Source organism: Pelophylax lessonae (assembly GCF_965119305.1).
Source record: "Pelophylax lessonae genome assembly, chromosome: 4".
Classification (NCBI taxonomy): Eukaryota; Metazoa; Chordata; class Amphibia; order Anura; family Ranidae; genus Pelophylax; species Pelophylax lessonae.
In genome coordinates this window covers 216256171-216270072 of record NC_138771.1, presented here as the reverse complement: position 1 = coordinate 216270072, position 13902 = coordinate 216256171, and the positions used below count along the sequence as shown (strand labels likewise).

Sequence of the window (13902 nt, the reverse complement as noted above, 5' to 3'; positions counted from 1 at the left end):
GAATGGTTTTCAGGCCTCCCCATTTTTTAACCTCTGATACCTGGCCCACAGTTTCCACATTGATGCAGTCGGGTGGCCAGTACGGGTTAACTTTCTGGCAGACGCTTCAGCTTAATCACTACTTTTGGACCCTAGGAACCCCAGAAAACTTCAACGTCAGCGGACAATGTTTGAATCTAATTCTGAAGACATGGAACCTCTTCCCCGTACCCTCTCTAAGATGTACGCCTTGCTAATCTCTCTCCCGGGAGATTTTATTGTGTCGGGCCTTAGCAAATCAGAAAGGAATCTTAACAGAACCTTCACATCTGTCCAGTGTCAAAACATCATCCATCTTTCCCTGAAATCATCCATATGTAGGCATACTCAGGAATCCACCTTCAAATTATTGACGCGCTGGTACCTCACCCTGTCAGCTTTATGTAAAGACTTTCCGGAGACATCTGATCGTTGCTGGAGATGCCGTGAGGGAAGGTGAACTTTCTTTCACATCTTCTGGTCTTGTCTGAAACTTAAACAGTATTGGTCGGAGGTGCAGAAAATCTCCCAACAATTCACAGACTGCCCAATTCCAGAGGATCCTGCCTTCGTCCTGCTCCTCTGCTCACAAATCCTGCTTTAGACATACAAGAAATCAGTAATCCGTCACTTGATTAATGCCGCCAAAGCTTGTGTTGGAAAGACCTCAATCTTCCTTCCATTGCTTTGTGGCTTAATAAGGTCAGGAGTATCAATGGTTTGGAAGACCTGGTGTTTACCGCCCAAAATAGAAGAGAACAATAAACTAAAACATGGTCATACTGAACATGTTTGTATATTTGGAGGAAAGGAAGTCCTTCCTGGAGTGCTGCCCTGGGGATTGAGGTCCTCCTGTCCTTCTTACTAATGCACAACATCACTCTGGCTCCCCTTCCCGCCCCTCTTTTTCTCTCTCTCTCCCCCTATCTGTTTCTGCTTTGGTGCCCATGTGTGTTCTTTCTTCCATTGTTCTTGTTCCTTTATCTCTAAAAAAATTGAAGCATCCACACGTGCAAACCCCGGCATGTTGTCTAGTTACCTTCTCATTTTTAGAAGTGAGAAAATACTGGTTTTAGTGATTTTGAAATACCATGCATTTCTGTATCTTGCTTTATATTACCATGCCACTTTGAATTGTCTTTATAATTTGTGTGGCATTGCACCTTTTTTCTGTTGTATATTGTTCTAATAGATGATTTTTTTCTTTTATATAAAGGAATTTGAAAAAAAAAAAAAAAAAAAATACAAATCTATGTTTGACGAGGACACTAAGCTATGTAGTGGAATAAGGTCTACAAAATGCCTAATGCAGACCTGAATGCACTATTTGAATGGGTGACTATATATGAAATTAGGTTTATTGTTGATCAATGTAAAAGGTATGCACTTGGGGGCTAGCATGCATCAAATATCAGGCAAAGATCAGGTAGAATCAAGATTTTTAACTTTCACATACAGAAAGGCTTTTTCACATTATGAGGTGTGAAAATGTAAAATAATAATTCCTAAGGAGCTAGCTCAATTTATGGTTTAAAAGGATGTGTTTTTATATACACAAACTATAACTGGCTAGTAAAACTTAATACAAAACACCACCACAGGTGCAGGAAATTGATTGCCTTAGAGGATCAGGAAGGGCGCCGCCCCCCCCCCCCCCCCCCCGTTGGGAGCAAATTGGACAATGCTTTAGAAGTGTTGTATTTTATCTTCCTCTGGATCAATTGTGGGGTTAGTGTTCTGTAAATGAGGGTTCTTTATTTTTCTAATGGTTGACATTTTTGCACTTGTGTCTTTTTTCAACCTAAGTAACTATTTTAAACTGTAACTAAAAGGCAAAACATTTTTTTTAGAGTAGGAGAGGATTATAACCCTAGTCTTTTTTTTTTTTTTACCATTTGTGCCCCATTTGGGAGATTCCCTTCACTTTATGTCCCATGGAGGAGTGAAGGAATCCCGGTGTTTCACCAGGGTCACAAGAACTAATGTCCCCATTGGAAGATCTTCCCTCCAATCAGTGTTCTGTCAACCCAAAATTTGGGATTTTCTTTTATTTTCAATAACAACGTTAAAAAGGTAAATCTTCCCAATAGGGGTACAGACAGCAATAAATACGGATAGGGTTTATAATTCCTCCTTACTCTATCCAAAACTAGGAAAATGTTTTGCTTTTAGTCACACCTACTTTAGGTGTTTTTTTTTTTTTAATCAAATTTTCAAAAGAAGACACTGAAGCTTTTGAAGGACAAATAAATGACTCTTCAGGTAAAATGTTTAAACACATAGCACATGTTTTACATTAAAATAAAACTACTACTACTTTGATTTCACAATGTGCTTCCTATCCAGGTCAATTTATTATACCATGGTAATTTGAAAATTGAGGACAAAATTACAAAGAACCCAAGGAACTATACAGTTCATAAAATTACCTGATATGCATTATATTTCATAACATTATATTCTATTTAGATGGATTTTGTTCATCATGCCCAAAAACTAGCAGTAGGGTCTTTGGAAGCTAATAATTTAAAATCTAAAATACACATTATATGCAGTTGTGAAACAAAGTTCATCTTGTTTAGCACTCAAATTTACTTACTATTTTCACAACTAATGTAACACAGAAAATATTTCATTATCATACATTTTTTTTTAGACGAAAACAATCAATTATAATCCAAAATTCAAGCATTGTATGGGATCTTCCCATCAAACATTAAAAGATTCCTTCATTTCAGCTTTAAAAAAATCTTCAGGAAAATCTGGTACACAGAGTTCATCTATTGGTGCAAGAGGACATTCATTGTCGTTTTCCCTCATGCAAATGTATGTCAGTATGTACAAAAGGACATTTTCTGTTAGGTTAATGATATATACAATGGTTCTACTTAATGGCCAGTTCACACCAAAATGTGGCGCAGGAAACCTGCATTCGGTGAGCATTTCCCACAAGGTGTTCAACACGCACTTCAGTTGTGATCTGCAGTGGGTGTCAATAATAAGGTAATGACTCCCCAAAGGCAAGCCACAAATGCAGTGCGTTTGCCCGTACTGGATGGCATGGTGCAGAAGTACCATACAATCCTGTTGCAGTGCTTGTGCATGCACTACTTTTGGTGCGGTTTGATTTCAACCTATTCAAAATGTATGGGCTGAAATCACACCGCACACTACATGCAAGTGAATCGCAGATTCCCTGTGTGAACCAGGCCCTAAAATAGACATTTTTTTTTTTGACAGTCCATGACTTAAAATCAACCAGACAACATAACAGTTTACTTTTGTAGAATACAGAAGAATAAAATTATTAAAAGAGGCTAGAGGCAAACATGTGGAGAAATAAAACAATCCCAATGGGAGGTTGCCATATATGTTCTCCTGGCCAGCCTAAAGTTTCTAAAACATACTATAAAAATAATTTCTTAAATAAAATATCTACCAGTCACAAATGCTTTTCAGCTTGCAGGTATTTTAGACCTGGTATTTCGTCCTTTGATTTTTATGTCGACAGGCAAATTGTTTGAGCTGGCTTTGTGATTCTTTTTATGGTGGTCTAAATCCTTCTTTTTTGCAAATGCTTTACCACACCTATTACACTTAAGCAGTGAAAAGTTTTTGGTCAACTTAACTTCAATGCCAGCATCTACTCCCTCAGATTTTTTGGTAGATGATGAGGATGCTCCCTCTGGTTTTGAACCAGTTTTTTTTACTTTGTCTTTTTGAGGTTCTCTTTTAGAAACCTTGTCTAAAATAGTTTCAATTGGCTTTTTTATGGCTCTGCTTTCTAAACCTGCAGTTATTTTAATCAGTGCTCTCTGGGACTTTTTATGTACCACTGTTATGTGACGTAGGACATCACGTTTCCGCCGAGTCTCGTAAGAGCAAAGAGGACATCTATAAAACTTAACAAAAATGCAGTTCCCATCTGTGTGCAACTCTATATGTTTTGCAAGATTCTGCTTAGATGTAAACTGCCGTTTGCACAGTTTACAGTAAAGTTGCTTGAAGTCAAAACCAGCTGACATTTTAGGCTTTTTGCATTTCTTCTTGTCATCACTTGGTGAACTGCCAGGTTTAGGGGAGTCACCATCAGACTTTGCCTTACCCTTCAGTACAGCTGTACTCTTTTTTTCTTGTGCATGGTTATGACCTTTAGATTCACCCTTGGGTGAGCTTTTTACAGTATTTGATGAAGAGTCTATCATATTTGTGTCTTCTGATTTTATTTTACTGTCTGAAGTACTGATGTGATTCTGTCCTTTATCTGACTTGACATTGGTTCCAGGGGACGCGGTTTTATGTACTATCTTTACATGTTTCTTGAGCAGGAACTGAGAGGTGTAACGTCTGTTACAAAATGGACATCTACAGGAAGTGAGATTAACCTCAGACTTTGCTGGAAGTTTCTGTGTGCGAGAAACAGTCTTCAGTAATTTTTTAGGAGTTTCAGCCTCAGGAGTAACATTTTTACCAGGTTTGGTATTGATTTCCGGAGTGGCATAGTCTCTTCTCATCCCTCTGTGAACTTCATCAATGTGTCTCCTTGTATTTGCTTTAGTAGCAAATGATTTGTGGCATATGTGACAACTTTTACTTGCTCCTGTATAGATCAAATTACCAGGAACTTTTGTGGACGATAAGGGTGTATTTCGTTGAATTTCAATGAATTTCTTTATATCCTCTGTTTTTTTCTTATGCACCTTCTTAATATGTCTACGTACACTGCGTCTACAATTAAAATCCTTCTTGCAAATCCGACATGAAAAAGGATTGCTGTTAGAAGCACGTTTTACATTTTTGTCATATTGTGATGTATCAGAAGGTTCTGCACTTAGAGAATTAGAAGTTGTATCCTTTTTAACACTTTCACATGAAGCGGATACTACAGCTACACTTTCTGAAGTCAAGGCAGACGAAGCAGCTGAAGCTGTGTCTTCCTTCTCAATGTCAGCGGAGTTCGATGTAATCTTTACAGCAAGGTTTACTTCGTTAATGGGCTTAATAGTCTGGAAAACTGCATTCTGGTTTGTTTGGATAGGTTCTAATTGTACAACATATTCTGGCTGATTAGTTCTTGGATATACTGTGTCCAGTAAGTCTTTTACAGCTTGACTTTGTATATTTTCATTGGGTGGATCTAGAGAAATAAAAAAAAAAAAATATATATATATTATTAATCTCCCAATATTGCTCCGAGTGATATTTTATAGCATTTTCTACACCAAAATTGTTTAACAGTTGTAAGACTGGGTAATTTTCCTATTTGACCAGAGTGAAGTTTGAACATGTGTGGTATATAGATTCACCTACTAATAACCACTTTGTGCACTTGTACACAATTTTACTTTTTTTGGAAAGAAATTTGGCTTTTGGTTAAAAAAAAATAAATAAAATTTAAAAAAAGAACTCTTAATTCAGGTTTGTAAGTCGTGTAAAACAAATCTGTAAACAGGAGCTGCTGTGACTGGTTTCCTACAATGTCTCTGGGACAAAGAAAATGAAAAATTCTCTTACAATAACAAGGAACTCATTAAGTGTATCACCCCCTTACCAGAAGAAGAAAGAAAACCAAACGTTCTGGACAATATTGAACTTTACATTTGTTGAGAAAGAAAAAAAAAATGTTTTCTGGGTTATCTTTATAGATTGTGAGGATTTTAGCAAACTTTGTTGCAGATTCCTACCCTTTCTATTGAAGAAACAGCTTTTTGTGTTACAATTTCCTTTCCAGACTGATTCCTGAACATGGCAGTCTTGTTTAATATAACCACCTGGTGAAATCTTGGGTGTTCTGATGAGTAAAGCTGCAATGTCGGTATCTCTTTAAAAGTAGTTGACCCTTGGTAAGTAGGTTACCATAACTTAGTCAAATTTTAGGCATCCCCTCCAATAAGAATTATTTCTATTCCCTACTTCCTGCTCCCAGGCTTTACATACACAAAAGGTTTACCGAATGCCTCCAGGCTGCCATATTAAACAGAATTTTTTTGCCTGTTTTTTAGAGAATTATACTGAAAGGAAAGGCCTCTATCCCGCAATACCTTGCTTTCAACAGCCAGGCCGTTAAAGCCAGCGCCTGTAAAGCAGAATGGAAGATCGATCCTTGAGACAGCAGATCTTCCCGCAGAGAAAGTCTCCATGGCGAATCTACGACTATTTTTACCAGGTCTGCTTACCTAATCCGCCGAGGCCAGTCTGGTGCCACCATAACGACTGGAATGCCCTCCACCGCCACCCGGCAAAGAAATCTGGGCAGGAGTACGAGCAGAGGGAAGCCAAAAATCAGCCGATACTGGCACCAGGGCATCTGTGGCGTCAGCCAGAGGATCCCGAGACCTGGCCACAAGATGCTGGACTTTCCTGTTAAGGCGAGATGCAAACAGATCCACGTCGGGAGTCCCCCAACGGACACACCGGAGATGAAACACCTCCGGATGAAGGGACCATTCCCCTTGATCCAACACTTGATGACTCAGGTCATCCGCTTGAGAATTTTCCAAGCCCGGAATGTGGACTGCGGAAAGAGCCGAAACATTGACTTCCGTCCAAACAAGAATCTTGGCCACTTCCTTGGCCGCCAGGACACTCTTGATGCCCCCTTGATGATTGATAAAAGCCACAGCCGTGGCATTGTCCAACTGTATCCGGACCGGGGACCCGCGTAGCTAACTCATCCAGTGGAACACACAAAGCTTGATCGCTCTGAGCTCCAGAATATTGATCGGCAAGGAAGACACTTCTGTCACCCAAGTCCCCTGGGCACAGAGCTTCCCCAGCACTCCACCCCAGCCTGACAGGCTGGCGTCCATGGTGACCACCGTCCAGAGCAGCGGCAGGAAGGACTTGCCCTGACACAAAGCCAACAACTGGATCCACAAGGATAGAGTAGACTTCGTGAGATGGCTCAAACAAATCTTCTGGTCCAATGACCGAGGATTCCTGTTCCATTTTGCCAGAATCTTTCTGCAGAGGTCTCGAGTGAGATTGAGCAAACGGACCGCCTCAAAGGTTGATACCATCAGGCCCAGAGCCCTCATGCAAGCCTGCAAGGAGAAGTGATCGGTTTCCATCTGCAACCTGATCGCCCTTTGTAACTTCTGTAGCTTTTCCAAGGGGAGAAAGTCCACAAAGTGAAAGTGCTCCTCAAAGCGGAGGAATCGCTGATGTCCCTCGAATATGGGGACGTGCAGATACGCATCTTTGATATCGATGGAGGCCAGAAAATCCCTGATTCAAGGATGCCACCACCGACCGAATATATTCCATTCGAAACTTCTGCGTCCACACAAAGGGGTTCAGAGCCTTGAGATTCAGGATTGGACGCACCTTGCCCTCCTTTCTGGGCACTGTGAAGAGGTTTGAATAGAAACCTTGAAAACCTTCCTGTGGGGGAACAGGCACAATCACTCCTTGAGCCTGGAGATGCTTCAAAACGCTCTGGGGACAGGTGAAGATTTGATTGAAAAAAACCTGTCCACCGGCCGGGACCAAAATTCTATCTTGTACCCGGAACAAATCAGTTTGCAAACCCATTTGTCTTGAACAAAGAAAGTCCAGGGTTCCTGAAAGCACAAATGTCCCCCACCCCAGAAACGGGTGAAGGCGCCCCTTCATGCTGAAGAGGGCTGGTCCGCGGAACCGGGCTGACTGGACTTGGGTTTGCCCCAGGGCTTCTTAGGCCCTCCAGAAGCTCTGAACAGCTTACCCTGAGGCACTATCAGCACATGCTTGATGCGTCGCCATTGGATCATTAATAATATCATGAAAAGTCCGGGGACAAGGAAAAACCTTGCCTGACTTCTGGGTCTTGCGGGAGCCAAAAGACACCCGCGTCCCTGCCGGCGTGGGTTCATCAGCAAATTTTAACGTTTCCCGCACTGAAGCAATCAGGGCTTCTACCAGAGCGGGTTCCTGTACTGCAGCTGAAGACGACAGGTCCTTTTCATCATCCAAATGCGAGGACAGCGACCCCTCAGGTAGGGGGGGCATCCGTAGCCACCATATCTGCCTCTGAATCAGAGGACCCGACCAAAGATGGAGAAGGCAGCGGCCATTTTCGGCTAGTAACCTTTTCCATTACAAAATCAACTTTTGTCGCCAGGTTTTCCAGAGCTGCTGAAATCGCGGCCAGTGACTGCGATCCAAACGGTCCGGGTGTCGCACTGAGCGGGTCTGAGGGCGAATTTACAGCCTGGGACTCCATAAGCAATGTAACAGAAAAACAGAGTACTGTCACTTTAAGAAGCGCCGATCGCGGTTCCCTCCACCGATCGCAGCAGTTCGCGGAGTCCCCTTTAAATATACAGTGATAGCAGAGTGTGGAGGGATATGTCCACAAAGACCCCAGTACCGTACCACCTCCAGAGAAAAACCTCCTGATCGAACTGTGCAGCAGGAAGGAGAATCACAGGAAGTGACCTCGGCCTGGATGTGAAAGGTCACGCTGCCTGTGTAGCTCAATAAGAATACACAAAAATGGATGCCAATCCAATTAAATAGGAAGCACAGGGAAAATGGCTGCCCCATACAAGTCAATGGGAAAAAATGATACATTGCCCACACCTAAGATGGCAGCGCCCACGGCGTGCCATGGGGCCAGGGACCCCCAAAATGAAGGCCTCAAGGATCTACAACCAGACCCAGCAAGAAACAAGGTATGAATGCCACCCCCCTCAGGACGCCAGACACCCCAGTTACATAGCCCCCCCTGTGGGGATGGGAGAGGGAGAAAGGGCACAGGGCCGGGTACCTGACAGGTCAGGGGGATCTTTTAGGAAGTCCAGGTCCTATTATCCCCAGGAGAGGGCCCACATCTCCCAAAGGCCACCAAGGGACAAGGGGGGGTCACATTTACTCACCATACCATGGACCGGGGTGGGCTCCGCTCCGGGCAGACCACCTCCCACCTGAAGCGGGGGTGCTGCCAGCCGAGGGGTACACTGCGACTGAGGGCGTTCCAGGTCATCGCATCACGGTGAGACATCCACTCACAGCCTCGTCCCCATCCGGAGAGGGGCACCGTTGGGACGAGGCCAAGTGCAGGACTATAACCTGCTCACGCTCGTAGGCCAGGCTGGGGAGACCTTAAGGATCTAGATTATCCAGTGCAAAACGCCAGCCAGCATTGCTTGCAGATCACAAGGAGGATCCCCCTGAACACTAGCTAGCAAGGTGAGTAAAGAGAAATTAAACAAAATATTCTGAAAAGAATAAAAAAACAGACCTAAGTCCCAGCAGGAAACCTAGGTCCTACTCCTTCTCTAGGCAGAAAAATTGGCTTGCTAAAGCAGAGGGTGTGTGGGTTATGCATGTGGGGACAGCCCCGTGGGCGTGGATAGAACTACTCCGGCAGGGGGCAGCATAACCCAATGGCTAATGAAGATAGAGGCTGCATCTGTCAATGGACGATAGAGAAAAGTGTAAAACACTGCTAAGGGACAACCCCCATCTCTCTGGCCGCACCACCGGGTTGCCAGTCACAGAGCACCAATCAATCCTCGGCAGAGAGGGAGAGAAACCCATCAGACTCACCACCCTGCAGAAACCAGGCACCACAGCCATCAGAAGAATCTGCACTGCACGAGCGGCGATCAGGAAACGATAGGATCCAGGAGTCAGCACCAGGGGATAAGGAGGGGCTCCCATTGCCGAAAACGTCGGCCAGAAGGCTTCATAGACATGGCCTCTGCTGTTTTCTATAGCAGACCTACACAAACATGGCTGCCGTGCATTGTAGCACAAGGCTACAACAAAATGGCAGCACCGCATGGCAACAAGAGGCACCCAGGAGGGATCCCTAGGCCTCAAGGACAGGCCCATGCAAATGCAAACCACAAGAAAATGGCCGCCGTACTACACAAACATGGCTGCTGTGTTTCGGAATACACAGGCTACAACAAAATGGCGGCCCCGCGGTATACAGGGACCCAGACAGATCCAGGCAGGATTGGGGGCCCTGGCAGGAGCCCCCACCAGGTACAGCCCCCCCCCCCGCACAGCCGATTGTCTGCTCCCCGGTGGAGCATCCCCCTCTGCCCCAATCGCCAGCATAGCGCCCTGCCCCCACACCAGGTGGACCAGGCCACCCACACAGCCCCAGCATAATTGGAGGGGGTAGGATGGTGGGGACAGATAAGGGGGGTGCCTGATGGGAAGGAGGGGCCCATGTCCATCCCAAAACTGTCCAGGGGGAGAGGGGGGGGGGGGGGGACAGCTACTCACCATACCAGGTGGGCACCGCTCCAGACAGAACCCCTCACCATCTAAATGGGTGTCAGGCAGGAGGAACGCCGCAATTCCGTCCGAGACCCAGTCGTATGCGACCTCACAAGGGGTTTAACTAGCAGGCCAGCCCTGTCCGGTGGGCTTGTGACGCACACTCGTTGGCCAGACTGGGGTGACCACTGGATCTAGATTATTCAGCCCGTCGCCCAGTCCGGCAGTCGATTGTAGATCTCACAGGAAAAAAAAAAATCTATCTAAAAAGAAAAAAAAATTGCCAAGACCAGAGATCCCAGCAAGGAACGTCCTTACTCCTGACTAGGTGGAAAAAAACAGAGTACCTATAGCAGAAAGAGGGAGTATACTTGCTGGGATAGACGTAGCCAAGCTTTTTTTCTGCCTAGTGTTCTTCTCCTGTAGGGGGCAGTATAACCCAATGGTTAAGATCAGGAGCTGTGTCCGTCCATGAACGAAAGAAAAACAGATTTAATGCCTTAGCAGGTAGGGCTGTGCTGTGTGGCAGGGCTGTTCAAATCTCATCACAGGCTGTACAAAAGTACGATATCTAAAGCCTAAAACAGCTCCATTATATGAATTTCATCTGTGTATTTAGCTGTCTGTCTGGAGAACAGCTTTAAATAAAAAGGACTAATTACAAAGCCATTTTCGAGCAATGGAAGAAATAGAATCAAGAATTAACTTTTTTTTTTTTTTTTTTTTTTAGAAATTCCTCTCAGATCCCCTCCTAGTAAGAATGGCATACATCATAATCATATATCATAGGGAAAAAGCAAACAAATCATATAGAAAATAAAAACAGTGTGCCCAAAATCACACCATCCTTTAATGACCAAGGCATTTTATTATGTGTGGTCATTAAGGCTATTTTAATGTGAGTGATATCCTATAATTTAAAACAAGAAATCAGGAGCGCCATTCTCATTCTCACTCCCTGGGATATTGGCAAAGTTTGCTGTGAGACTTGTGAGCCTAAAATGCCTTTAAGAGGCTAAGAGCCACAATTGAGTGGGGTGGACACGTACAGTTGAGACTTTCCATCAACCAGCCATATAGCAGAGGACAAACTGTTGTAGAGGTGGATGATCGGCGTTAAAAGTCCCAGCCTCGGTCTGCTCAGACATTTTCCCTGTTAACCATCTAGCTCCTAAAGACAATCTAGTTATGACATTTCGTTTAAAGGAAAGCTTCACATTTAAAGTGGTTGTAAATGCAGAAGGTTTTATATCCTAATGCATTAAGATAAAAAGCCTTCTGTGTGTAGCAGCTCCCCTCAGCCCCCCCTAATACTTACCTGACTCCCATCTCTATTCAGCAATGGCCACTAGTGCCTCGCCCATCCGGGACTTTCCCTCCCTCCTGATTGGCTGAGACACACGAGCGGCCCCATTGGCTACCACTGCTGTCAAAAGTCATTTAGCCAATCAGGAAAGAGAGGGGACGGGGCCGAACCACAGCTCTGTGTCTGAATGGAGAGGGGCCAAGAGCAGCAAAGAGGGACCCGAGAAGAGAAGGATCTGAGCCACTCTGTGCAAATCTACTGCACAGAGTAGGGAAGTATAACATGTTTGTTATTTAAAAAAAAAAAATTATATAACTGCAAAAAAAAAAAAGTAAAGTAATGCCATTATTACAACTTCATTTACAACCTAGGTTAATTTTTCTAAAATCAGCGTACATTTTTTGAATTGTCATAAGGCAACACCAAAGTATTTTGGTTAGAGTGCAAAAGGGGTTATAATGATTTTCACTGCTGTGTTCTTGGGAAGATTCCAATCCACTTTCTGGTTTGGTGACCACAAAGAATGTGAAAATGATCCCTCCAAACAGGGACACAGGTAGTAATAAAAAACTTGAAGTTATGGGTTCAATTCACTAACACTTATCGCATGAGATTTTGCATTTGTGTTTTATACAAAATATCTTATGCGATATGTAAAATATCAATCCACTACCGGTAAATACTGCAAATGTGGTAATTACCTGCAGTAAATATCACAAAAAGATGTGATATTACATTTAAGCCAATTCACAAAACACATATATTAGTTAATTATCTTGTGGTCTAGTCTAGCCACTTGTGATTTACCAAATGTATTAAAGAGTTGGATCTTTTAGCAGTGGTAATCCTGCCAGGGCTAAATGTGACAGTTACAGCTTGGGCATGCTGGTTTGCCAGGGAGTCGGCAGCAGCAGGCCTCCTAATTACTTATCCCTGCTCTGCTCTTTAGCTCTCAGCATTGAGGCTTACAGGCTAATGTAAACAAAGGAGCTGGGACACTGTTTAATAAAAAAAAAAAAAAAAAAACATGTTGTGGGAGTTCCCTAAACACCATACCCATCTTTTCAGGTCTGGTATGAATTTTAAGGGGGACCCAATGCCTACAAAAACCGGAATTTTTTTAAAATCTTACCGTAAAATTCCTTTCTCTGAGACCTCCGACAGTCACCGCCCATTCACACAGTCTTCACTTATGGGGTATGGACTTCATCTCCACAGGAGTTTCTAGGCATAAGACTTGTAAAAGAACAATAAATCTAGATAGTCACACCCATGGGGGCTGTCCTACTAGTCCAATACCCCCCTGCAATAGCCATCCCAATTCAGTTTGGTCGCAAGCAGTGAAAGTGTATAAAAAAAAAGACCCCAAAAAGAGGGGCGGGCGGCGACTGTCGGAGGACTCAGAGAAAGGAATTTTACGGTAAGATTTTACAAAAATTCTGTTTTCTCTTATGTCCTCCGACAGTCGCCGCCCATTCACACAGTCTTCACTTATGGGGATGTCCCAAAGCAGTGTAGACAGGAGGGGTGGGCAACGCAACCGCCAGAAAGGCAACGTAGAACCTACATTGAGAAAGGAACCTTACACGTACAAGAAGGTAACCTTCTGGGTAACAAAAAACAAAGGCTCAACATGAGCAACAACCCAGGAAAACAAATAACCAAGGGGAAGAAAACCCCAACAGCTAGGAACCCGAATAAAATCCAGGGTGTCCTAAGGAACGGCCGCACAGAGAACTTTGCGGCCAAAGGATGCATCAGCTGATGCCAGAACATCCAATTTTGTAGAATTTTGAGAAAGTGTGCGCCGACGACCAAGTCGCAGCCTTGCACACCTGGGCCACCGAAGCCTGATGCCGATAGGCCCAGGACGTACTCATCGACCTGGTAGAGTGCGCCTTGACAGGGAAGGGAGGAACCCGTTCCTGCAACGAGTAGGCCTGTATAATGGTCTGTCTGATCCATTTGGCAATGGTTGCTGCAGACGCAGCCATACCCTTCCGAGGTCCTTCAGGAAGGACAAACAGAGAATCCAATTTCCGAAAGGATTCAGTCGATGACAGGTAGACCCTGATCGCCCGGACAACATCCAAGGCATGTAAAGCAACCTCTTTTGGATGCTTGGGATTTGCACAAAGCAAAGGCAAAACAATGTCCTCATTCAGGTGGAACCACCTTTGGCAAGAAGGACTGATTAGGTCGCAAGACCACCTTATCCCTATGAACCACCAGGTAAGGGGAGCGGCAAGACAACGCCGCTAACTCCGACACCCTGCGAGCAGAGGTGATCGCCACCAAGAAAGCCACCTTTTTTGATAGCATAGGAAACGAGATTTCCCTGATGTTCTTAAACGGGGAACTCT

The 13902-nt window shown here is 44.1% G+C and overlaps 1 protein-coding gene across 3 annotated transcripts in view; it reads right to left on the bottom strand.

Moving 5' to 3' along the window:
- Positions 1-3469: 3469 nt before the first annotated feature.
- Positions 3470-13902, bottom strand: part of ZNF800 (zinc finger protein 800) — a 124216-nt gene continuing 113783 nt past the window's right edge. For all 3 annotated transcript variants that reach the window (XM_082254771.1, XM_082254769.1, XM_082254770.1), the window contains one exon: positions 3470-5155. In XM_082254771.1, coding sequence (XP_082110897.1) covers positions 3474-5155 — 1682 coding nt within the window. In that variant the 3' untranslated portion in view covers positions 3470-3473. The remainder of the gene's footprint in view (positions 5156-13902) is intronic.